Source organism: Anoplopoma fimbria, chromosome 16, assembly GCF_027596085.1.
Source record: "Anoplopoma fimbria isolate UVic2021 breed Golden Eagle Sablefish chromosome 16, Afim_UVic_2022, whole genome shotgun sequence".
Taxonomy (NCBI): domain Eukaryota; kingdom Metazoa; phylum Chordata; class Actinopteri; order Perciformes; family Anoplopomatidae; genus Anoplopoma; species Anoplopoma fimbria.
The window spans coordinates 1,043,813-1,055,907 of record NC_072464.1 but is presented as its reverse complement, the minus strand read 5'-3'; the positions used below and the strand labels follow the sequence as shown (position 1 = coordinate 1,055,907).

At 40.7% G+C, this 12,095-nt stretch overlaps 1 protein-coding gene across 1 annotated transcript in view; it reads right to left on the bottom strand.

Moving 5' to 3' along the window:
- cerkl (ceramide kinase-like) overlaps positions 1 to 12,095 on the bottom strand; it is a 30,015-nt gene that overhangs the window by 15,667 nt on the left and 2,253 nt on the right. Inside the window, exon 3 of the mRNA XM_054615026.1 lies at positions 5,956 to 6,186. Within this exon, the coding sequence (XP_054471001.1) occupies positions 5,956 to 6,186 (231 nt within the window). The remainder of the gene's footprint in view (positions 1 to 5,955; positions 6,187 to 12,095) is intronic.

Below are 12,095 nucleotides of genomic sequence, written 5' to 3'. Positions count from 1 at the left end.
AACATTTCTGGCCTAATGAGTAAAAGAAAGAAAAGATTCTTCAATTAATCTATAAGTCCAACAGCAGAAAATGAATCCTCAAAAATTCTGCTTATCAATTCATTAAAGTCCTTTTTTTTACATTTTCAAATCTTTAAAAACATTCTCTGGTTCCTGCTTTTCCAATGTTAAAATCACTGATTCTCTGTTTTACATCACTGTTAAATTGAATATATTCAGGTTTGGGACTGCTTGTTCAACAAAAGAAGCCATTTTTCTCTGGGAAACTGACATTTTCCATTAATATCTGACATTTGTTAGACAAAACAACAAAGGATTGATAAAAATAATCATTAGTTACAGCTCTAAGGTTTTGTGACCTGCCGTCTGATTCTCAGTTATGTGGACATTATATTCCTCATCTCCGCAGAACAGATTTGGGAAGAGTACGGACTTTGGCTGCTTCTAAAAACTTAAGAGTGTACAGCCATGCTAGTGGCACCGTGAGGCTGTAGTTGGATACAGTGGTACTTTGAGCTAAAGGCTAAAGTCAGGATGCTAACATGCTGGTGTTTTGCAGGTATAATGTTCACCATTTTATTTCAGCATGTTGGCTTTCTAGCATTTGGCAATTAGCACTAAACACAAATTACAGCCATGGCCAGGTTTCCATCCAAATGTTATGCAAATAATAACTCAATATTCAGAAAATCTGCAAAAGAAAATGCAAATGTATGCATGTTTCGATACTGTTATGCAAATATTTGGAGTTAGTTCATCAAGTTAAGCGGTAGGTGGCCTCCAGTCAGGTGACATAATACCATTGCAGGGGAAAATGGCCCTTCAAGATGACTTAATTAACAGAACTCCAGTCAAGCCACAAATAGTGGGTAAAAAATAGTTTTACGTGCAAATTGAAAAAGGCACATAAAACTGAGATGGAACATACATTTAGGCTTATGTCAGTAGTTTTTGCAGGTATTTGGTTGTAATCCAAAGTATTAGACACATTTTGACCTGAAGGTGCTAGCTGAGACGTTCAGAGATCCAAGACATTTCACCGCAAACTATAGACATTAACCTGCTACTGGCTCTAAAGGAAAAGACGGGATCACCAAAGTTGGTAGGATTCATCCTGTAGGGGCCTTGAAGGTTTGGACCAGATGTCGAAACAGTTGTTAAGATATTTCTGTCTCGACCAAAGCAGTAGACCGACTGACCGTGCTACCATCATTGCCATCCAGAGAGCTACACAGCTACAAAACTTTAAAAGGGAAAGTTTATTTACAGCTCTAACTTTAAACCTCTCGTTGTCAAATGGACAGGTGACAAGTCCGTAGAAACCTTTGAGTTTCCAGGTTGCATCAACAACAGTGTGGAAAATAAAGAGGGTATCAAAGGTTTGACATCTGATAGCCACTGTATATTGATTGGGTTGGTGGGGGAGGGGGTGAGTGTGTGCTGCTGTGCAATAAAGTTTGTGTCCTGGCAAACTAATAAAGCCTTCCACCTGAATATGAAAGAGAGAAAAAGAGAGAGGCAGGTTTCTCTCCTCGTGTCACTATGGAGACACTCGCTGACTTCACGGATGCTCCAGTTAATATGTAACACAGAGACACACAAGGCCATAAAGCAGTTTATAGAGTCCTCCTCAGACCCAACCATCTCTTCATGTTAAAAAAGACAAACAAGAAGATGAGAGCAATAATAACACACCGTTCTGTGCTTGCTGCGTCTTCGGTAGTAAAAACCCACAGTAAATCCAATTACAAAAAAATAAAAGAAAGTAATTTGAAAAAGGGAAAAGTCTAAACCAGAACTGAAACGATAAGTCGATCAGCAGCTGCCTTAATAATCAAACAGTTGTTTGACATTGTTCAAGAAAAATAATTATCTTCTAGCTTCTCAATTGTTAAGGATAATGAAAGTTTTAAATCATTGTAAACTGAGTAACTTTGGATTTCGGACTATTGGTCAGACTAGACAAGACATCTGAAGACGTCACCTCGGGCTTTAGGGAAAATGTGATGGGCATTCATTTTCTATTTTCTTGCATTTTATAGACCAATCGATTAATCAAGAAAAAAAACATGATGGTAATATGATATTAAAATGAAATCTCCTATGCTTACAAAGTAAAATGTATTCTTTTTGTCTGTTGGGTGTTGATGCGTACTGTTTACTAGATCGTGTACAGCAGGCTGAAAAGCTGGCTCGTTACTGAATGTCTGAGATTCATTTAATGATCATTTCATATATTATGCTGCTCATCTCATTCTCAACTTTAATTACACTAAAAACTGTGTTTTTGCCTTCTCAGCCCAAGAAAAAAGTGATAAGACGTCTTTGAGTCAGTTATTTTAGCCGTTAGTTAAAAACATTGAAAGAAAAAGCTAATCATATCCTATGGAGGAATATTAAAAGGATTTGATGAAATGCTACTGACCCACATCCCTACTGGCCACACAGTGTGTTGATGTTGTCACTTTGACCTTAAGACACCTGACAGTACCACCAGATTGACCACCGCCACCTCCCATAGATTTCACTTTGCCCCCCTGAACCCAAACTAACAGCTCTGTAAGCGAGCGGAAAACTGACATTGGATTGACAAGACAATTGATCTGGGAGGAGTCGCGGCGGCCGATGGTGGCCGTGGCGAGCTCCGTCTGGCCTTCCCATCAGCTCCGCCGCCGCCACCGGCCTGTCAGTCTGTTGTGCTGTTAAACAACTGCAGTCAATCCATCTCGCCGCCAGACTGCATGTATGGAGGCAGACTCTATACAGCATCTCTGCCCGCCTTTTGTCACTCTGACTGCCATTCAATCTTCGCACGGCGTCCTGCAGCTGCTTCACACAGCAAATGACGCTCTGGAAAACAGAAAAGTGTCCGTTCTCCGCTCACCATTGTGCTGCTGAATGTTTTTGGACCTGAGGGTTAAGAAGTGGCGGAGGTGTCGGCAGTGGCGGGACTGCCTGCTCCGCGAGGCCACGATTCGCACAACAATGCGCTTTTCACACTGACCCCTGGCTGGAAAATAGGCTTAATGTCCGCACTGAAGCAGAGCAGCTGACTGTTTACCTTCCTCTCACACACACACATACACGCACATGCACACACACACACACACACACACAGGCTCCTCCGCCGCGGTGTTTAAAGTCACAAAAGCCGTCACAGTTTGATGTGTGGTGTGACCACGCGAGCTGACACGCGACCTCGGAGCCATTTATATATGTGTGTGAGTGAGTGAGTGTGAGTGAGCGTGCGAGTGTGAGGCCAGAGACAACACACTTAAAAGAATTTGTGACTTCCCTGCAGGGGCCTCATGGGTAATCTGGTTTGACGGACAGGCAGACGGGACAGACAGACAGGTGACCAGCGATAACGTGTCACACCGATTCCATGGTGATGAGCCGAAGGTTGCGCGTGTGTATGACCTTTTGACCCCGCCATTTATGGATAGCTTGTAACGTCTCTGTTGCAGTGGACGTAGAAAAAAAACCTAAAATGTAAAGCGTGTTTTGTGTGAGTTAAATCCATACCCACAGCACTCTTACATTTCTATTGTGTGTTAAGTGTCAGCCAGGCAACGCCCACTACGGTGCACCTGGGAAACCGGCGTCTGGGAACTTCACTAGCGACAGCATCCAGACTTTATCAATTATTCCTGTCAGGAGGTGGTTGATGCACAAGTTGCCTGAATTCATGCAATCCACACAAAGATTTGATGGCAGAAAAAAACAGAGGGAACTTTTTTTTTAAAGCTTAGGTTAGCTTACTTTCAGCAGAGAGAAATAACGTTTTAAAAGGCACAAACCGGTAACACAACATCGACATACTATCATCTTTTAAAGATGCTGTTGGGGAATTTTTTAGCAAGAAGCGGCCTTTTTACATCTATTTCTATAACTGTTTTTTATCCAGCAGACACAGAGCAACATTAGCATTCAATGGAGGTTATGTTCTTTTCACATGATGAATTAAAATCAAATATTAGCTTTATTTAAAAAAATAAAGCAAATAGCTTGTGAACTTCACTATCTTCCCTTTGCCTGTCAGGTAGTGGGTTTATAAAAAAAAAGATTTGTTGCAGCTGCCTGCTGTAGAGACAATCGATGAGTGCGTTGAGAGTGAAACAAAACAGTAAAGATTTAGGCTGTAAAATAAAAATAGAGGAGCTACGGAGCTGGGTGATAATTCTCTTCTGGGTTTGTTCCTACGAGCGGAAAGACCCCTTTCACATTACACAAAGGCATTTAATCAATGGCTAAATATATTGACTAGTGCAGCTTTATTATGACCTCAAATAACATTTTGTGCAATAAATCTCATGTTTTCACAGTTTGTTGTAGTAAAACCGGGAATTAAGGTTCTGAACATAAAACTATCCAACACCTTTGGGATGAACTAGAACACGAACGGTGAGCCAGACCTTGTCAGCGTAGGACCTCATTAACGCTCTTGTGGCTGATTGGGAGCAAATCCATGCTGGTGTTAAGTCTGAAACCAGTAGCGTGAAGGCTGACATAAAAGCAGATTAATGCCCACGGTTTTGGAATGCCACGTTCAGCTCATCACACACAGATGTAATGTCTGAATGTCCACATACATTTCAGTCTGGTAGTGTACATTATAGCAAAGCTACATTATAGGTTTTCATCGTGCGCTAAAGTGAATTGGACACACATGCGTGTTTGTGTAGACAGTAGTTTAGCTAATCCCTCCTGCAGACAACATGATTCAATTGCTGACAGCAAGTTACTGATTACTGCTGTGTGTGTGTGTGTGTGTGTGTGTGTGTGTGTGTGTGTGTGTGTGTGTGTGTGTGTGTGTGTGTGTGTGTGTGTGTGTGTGTGTGTGTGTGTGTGTGTGTGTGTGTGTGTGTGTGTGTGTGTGTGTGTGTGTGTGTGTGTAATCTGAGTCTCTTTGTTCCGGTGGATTGGTGGATTAGCAGATTGGCTCTACTGTCTGATGTAACTGTGACCCGCCTCATCAAACTGAGTGACGAACAGACTGATAGAAAACAGTGAAATCATAATCCGAGCAGCTAGCACCTCCACAGTTAGAAAGTTTGTCTTTCCTATCATGCCGTTGGAGGCCACCTGTAAAGATAACGTGATTATGATTTGTATTGAAGGCGCAGCCATCACTGTTGCCTCTTTTCCACTACTCTCCATGGGAAAAGAAATTCAACAACAGGTCCAGATTGACTAGCTAGCCGGATTCTAACCAAAGCTGTTGGATGTTAATCACACGCACTTAACTGACTTAAATCCAAGCTAAGCTGCCCAATACAATGTCAGCTCCGTTTTATTTGAACACGACTAACAGTCTACAGTCCTCTGAGGGGGACATGAATGACCTATTTCATGGCACTCCATCCAATAGCTGTCAAGATATTTGACTAAAAAATAAAAATGTCAACATCATAGCAGCGCTCGCTGAAAAGTTAGAATTCATCATCTGGGAATCGACGACTGCACAAAGTTTGATTGCAATCCGTCCATCGAGCAGCGATTCAAAATTAAATCCCTGCAGAAATACGTTTAATAACATATATATATATATATATATATATATATATATATATATATATATATGTATTGTTGTCTACAATGACAAATTAGTAGTGAATAGTGCCAATTATTATGACTCAGCAGTGTGTGTAATCATCTTACAGTATGACACTCATAGTACTGAGTACTGAGTCAATGTTTCCAGTGTACCTTCGCTCTTATGTAACAGAGAAAAGCTGACAATCTCACTATCGGCCTGGAGACTCGGTGTGGGGCCAAGGAGGCTCCAAACTGCTCTGTAAAACGGATGTAGACCACATCCTGGGCTGAAAAAGTGTTCACTGCTCTCATCCGTTGAAAATGGATGAGCCCCAAAATATTTAAAACTTGCTATTTTGTTTGATTATACTTGCTCTTCATTCTGCATGACCATCTGAACGTGTCTGTGTGTGTTACCTGTGAGCAGCTCCTTCAGGGTGTTGTACCAGGTTTGTGTGTGTTCTGCGGAGGCGTTGTGGAGGTGGAGCGTCTCCTCCTCCAGCCTCCTCCCCCTCCTCCGGCAGCAGAACAGTGCCACACCGAGCACGGGTCCCCCCGACTGCTGCCCCACAGCTCGCCGGCGCTTCACCTTCACCGCAAACACGTCGCGCAGCAGCAGCACGCTTGGCTGCAGCATGCTCGCCTCAGCTGCAGGGAGAAAGGTGGGGTTAAAACGCAGCACCTGAACACAACACGCACACAAGTTTATTAATAATACCAATAATTTTAAAAAGTGCCGACTTGATGTGATGTCTGTGAACAAGCATATTAAAAGTTATAATACTAAATAAACTCCACCATTAGTTTAGAATTGTTTGAAAAACATTATCTGTTTACTCATGATGCAAAAGGAGGTGTTCACATTATTTTGTCCACCCCTCTTGTCAGTCAGTAAACTATGAACGCATACTGCTACTGGTTCCTCTGTGTTCCCATTACATAATGTCATAAACTGTATTCATCACTAATCCATTGTTCAGCAGAACGTACAGTACAGCAGCACCTGTTAATCAATCAGCGTAATGAGGGAGAAATACTGCAATCTGATTGGTCCGTGTCCGATTAATCATCCAATCCTGAGAGGATAATGTCAAAGGAGCTCAGACAGTAGACTCAGAGTTACATAACACACACACAAAAATATCTTATCCATGATACAGTGTAGCGCAGTCAGCCTGTTGCCCGTTTTTCCTAGTGGTCGGCGGCGGTACTGCAACTAAAAGAAACCGCCGAAGCCCAACAGGCAAACACCCTTGTAAAAGAAACATCTGTAAAGTTGTTGATAGGACACTTCCAAATGCAAAAGATTCAAATATTACTCTTTTTTTTATGACCTCATTATGACACTTGAACCCTGACTAAACCCTGACTATTCAGTATGTGTTAAACCTTTAATAGTGTGTATGTCTGAAGAGACTAATCGATTAGTTGATCGTAAAAATAATTGTGACCTATTTTAAGCCATATCTGGAATAGCTTCTGTTCCACTAGCTTTTTGTAACTTTACAACATTTGTTGTTGTAATATCTGCTGTCTAAAAACGTCTACACTGTTGGATTCTCTCTGTCCTCCTGAAATTGTATTGTACGAATATAAATATTAAGTAAACAACAGTATTAGATTGTTTTTTCAAAAGTTACTGTCCTTGATGTTTAAACATCTGAAGCGAGCCATACGACATACTGCTGAGGCTCTGGTACGAGAATGTAATCTTGTTTCGTTTTCTTTTCTGTTCTTCTCTTTTCTAACAGTGTAAACTGAATACATTTGAGTTTTGATTGTTGACCGGTCAAAAAGACACATAAAGACGTAAGCTGGGACTCTAGGAAATTACGGTGGACACTTTTAACTATTTTGTGATATTTTCTCAATAAAACGATGAATCAATGATGAAATTAGGCGCCAGATTACATGATGATGAAAATAATCATAAATAAGTTGCAACCCTATTTATTAATATGCTTGACATGAAAAACCTGCTCACAGCAGGTGGACAAACATCTGTACATGAAAAAACAAACTCCTTAATGAGATATTAATCCACGTTAATCATCAGATATATTAAAATCCATCCAGATTGTTTTTTTATTATTTATTATCTGTCCTGATTTAAACCTCTTATTTTTATGGCCCTGCTATAGAAGGTGACTGAAATAGAGCTGTCATTTTTTATTTGGAATTACAGCTCTAGTTAAAATAAATTAAAAAGGAATTGTGTGTTGTTTAGCTATTCAGATATTTATATTTATAGATACACACCTTTTTGTGGCTACTTTAAGTACCAATCTGTGCTTAATCCCATTTATGTCACATCCTGCATTAATTAAGGTAATTTTAGGTAGTTTTTTATAAATTATAGTTTATAGTGTATAAATCCATTTAATCCATTGTTCAAACACCATCTTTTTTTATTTTCATTTTGCTAAAATGATGGGCCACGGCAGTATAGTTTAAAAATTAAGTCATTAAGCACTCCTTTGTGTCAACGATTAACAATTGATTGTTCACACGTACAATAATGAACGCATCCCTAAAACAAACATATTGTCAAAAAACATATCACCCTCAAATATGCAACAATGTTCAGTATAAAAAAATTGCTCTTAAGACGGTGAAAAATCTTTCAGTTCCTCTGTTCAGCAGAAATTAAATGTCAAAACGAGATGCCAAGCAGCTTCAATGATAACATATGATGAGCTGAGACAATAATAATAAAACCCAACTAACAATCCGTCACCTTCAACAGTATGAAATACACTCAAACAGCTTATATGCACTCAGAAGGTCAGATCCATCAGGAGTTATATATATGATGATAGCTGATTATCTCCCCCTCTCAGTGAAATACGCTCCTGCTGTTATCAAATACCAAAAACCCCAAACCACCCGCCCCTCCACCGGCAGAGGCCAGCGTCCATATGTCGGGGTCACAGTGTGTGTGGTGGTGGTCTGCCGGGTGTTGTTGCTTCACTCTCTGCTCATTGTATTCCTTTAATTTTGTAAATAATACAAGTGATTTCATAAAAACACAGTCTTTCATCATTTAAAAAAGTCAATGTAGCAAACTTGTTAGCAAGCAGCATCCAGCAGACAAAGAGCAAAATGATCGTTTCTTTGCTATTGCATTTATATCCAACGGACAAATGTTAGTCCAACATTCACTCTCTTTTACTTCTGGTTTGGTGCTGCGCAGGTAGTGCAAAGTGGGTTTATGAGGGCTTGTTTCATTCATACAGATGCCAGCAGCTGGAGACGAGGTTGATGAAAGCTGGTGAATAAGATCCAAAACAATAAATGTGCCTTTAAACCAAAACCATAACCTAAAAGGAGGCTAAAAAAAAGCTTGAATTGTCACAGAGAACGGTCATTTTTACCAGGGATCAAGTCTTTTTTTGTCCAAGATCCCGATCCAAGTTCCTTTATATTGTGTATCTGCCAACTCTGAGTCCTTTCTGATACTACCTCTACCTCAATTATTGAATATGTATCTGACACATTTAAATAACAGCTACTTAAAACTAACACAGCTTACTTTTCAAGAGCTACTTGATCCAAATACTGAAGGTCGTGGTTGAAGAATGGGATCCCAGATTTATTTGAGCTGATATCCATCCATTAAAATAAGCCCACATCTCCCCCTGTCTCTAATTTTGATCCATTGTTTTCTTAAATGTTCGTCTCAGCTCATCTCAATAAAGAAAATGGAAATGAAAGAAAAGAAATTGAAAGAGAGACAGATTTTCCATCCACCTCAATAGAGATGACACTGATCTGAGTTGAAAGAACCCACAGAGTTTCTGCTCTCACACACACACACACACGCACACACTGTCTATTGCCCCTCACAGGTAGTGTGTTGGTTCGTTCCAGATGGAGATGAGTTTCTCATCATGCCCTCACCGACCCACTGTGCCAACACATCGACATACAAACACACACACACACACACACACTCATATATATGAATATATACAGATATATGTTATGTTGGTTATTATAATTGTGAGGAGCTTGTACCGGCTTGCATTCACTCTCTAGAGCTTCACCTTCTCCTATCTTCTAAACTTAACACTGAAATCACTTAAATCCTAATAATATTTGGATAAACATGTACAATAGGGATGTCCCCACAACACACACACACACACACACACACACACACACACACACACACACACACACACACACACACACACACACACACACACACACACACACACACACACACACACACACACACACACACACACACACAGTGGCAGTCCAGGCTCATGGTAACCAGGCCATGTGGCTCACTGTAGGGAGTTATGGATCATACATAGTTTACACACACACACACACATGCGCACACACACACACGCACACTGAGGCTGCAGCGCTGCATCACTCCTCCAGCATTGCTGATGACATTGATCATGTAAACTGCTCTACCGCTCTGATATTGTAAATTGATTGTAAAGTGATCAGTTTCTTCACACTTCTTAGTAACACTCCAGAAATAAATGACTTTCCTGGATAATGTGAAGATCAGGTTTATGTTTTGACCAACAGTTTAAATGATTTCAATTTAGTTTTTGTCATTTAGCCAGTCAGACTCTAAATACTACCCTGCGGCCTCGGCCGCCGTTGCCATGGAGAAGGTGACAGCCTTGGGTGTAAATCAGTGCGGTACCAAATTCCTAATGTTTTGTCGTTGGTGCCCAGAATGCAAGAGTGAATTAACTTACACAGCATTTTGTATTATTAGTTTTCTCAACACTGTAATCTTTAGCCTGAGATGCTTCTTGGGAGTCGTAGGGAACATCTCCCCTGAACTTTTTTTCGTCAAAGAAGGATATATTTTCTTACACAGTTGTTCCTCTTTTGCGCTGATGTTTCAACCATGACAGTAACACACCAATCCAAGTCTTGAAGCGCTCCAACACGCACACATTTCTCCTACCTGTTTAAATCCATCTGCATGTATGTTCCCTGAATAAATGTTGCAAAACAGTAACGTACCTTGATTTCTTGTACACTAATTGCAAATTGGGCTGGATGTCGGAAATGCTTTCATACTACGGGTACGATACCTGAGTCTGTCTGTCTCCCTGACGGACGGACGGACAGACAGACAGGACAGGACAGACAGACGGACAGACAGACAGACAGACAGACAGACAGACAGACAGACAGACAGCTTGGTGAAACGGGATGAATTCATGTGTACAAATAAACAAAAACAGCTGATCCATTTATATAGAAATATCTAATCAACACACACACAGCATGCTGACAGGCTGACTGTGTGTGTGCGTGTGTGAGTGTGTGTGTTAATCTCCTCACACTGAGAGACTCTAATAACCCCCCACAGGCCGAACCAACTGCTCTATACTACTGCCAACACACACACACACACACACACACACACACACACACACACACACACACACACACACACACACACACACACACACACACACACACACACACACACACACACACACACACACACACAGTGTTGGCTTAATGACATTAGTTTGGATGAAATACAGCAAAACAGATTGGCCACACACACACACACACACACACACACACACACACACACACACACACACTGTATTTACACCTTCATCCTTCTCCACTAACGAGTTCTGTCTGAATGGATTTCAACTAAAAACAATCACACAAAATATTGCCAAAATATTACCCAACTATCACCAGAATGTGACTACACCAGAGACTGTGTTAGGGCTGATCAATTTATCAATATTATATTGATATCCTGGAGTGAGACTAGATATCATCTTACATTTTGGATATTGTAATATCGCATAAATGTTGTCTTTCCCTGGGTTTAAAGGCTGCATTACAGTAAAGTGATGACATTTTCTTCATATCGCCCAGCCCTGGACAGTGTCATCCTTAAAGGATCAGTGTGTGTCCTTTTTAGTTCCTTAAGTTTCATACTCTAAAACTGTTTCTTTTAAAAGAGTGCCTTTAAGTTGAGTTTAGTTTTAGCGAGCTGGAGATGTAGCTAGCTTGATATTAATGCTACTGCCACATGTAATCACAGGAGAAGGGATCTCTTTCTGCCAGCTTCTGCTGCGATCAGAGCCGTAGAAGAACACCATGGCTGAGGGGAGAGTATGAGGGATTGTGTCGGACCTGCAGAGAGGCCTGTAACTGCAGTCAGTCCAGGTAGATGGGTTGAGATGGAATAAATAAAGAAAAGACTTGTGTAAAAATGAAATCTTCTCTCAGCTGATTCTGAATTGAGTCACAGTTTCCTAAAAATCCTTTTTTTGTAGGTTGTTAACGACATTATGTTAGCAGGACAGAACTCATTCACTAATCCCTATATTGACTTTTTGTGTTTCAGTAACAAAAACGTGCTGGCCTTTGTCTTTTAACTTTCTCTCTACACGGGAGGTTGTCATGCGTTGCCTGGGTCGGGTTGACATCTGCTCCTTCTGATCACCTCGCCCCTGTTATTTAGCTAATGTAATATTTACAAAGTGGTACATAAGCTCTACCACACAGCTCTGGGATTGGCTGGTCATGTTACTGTTATAATA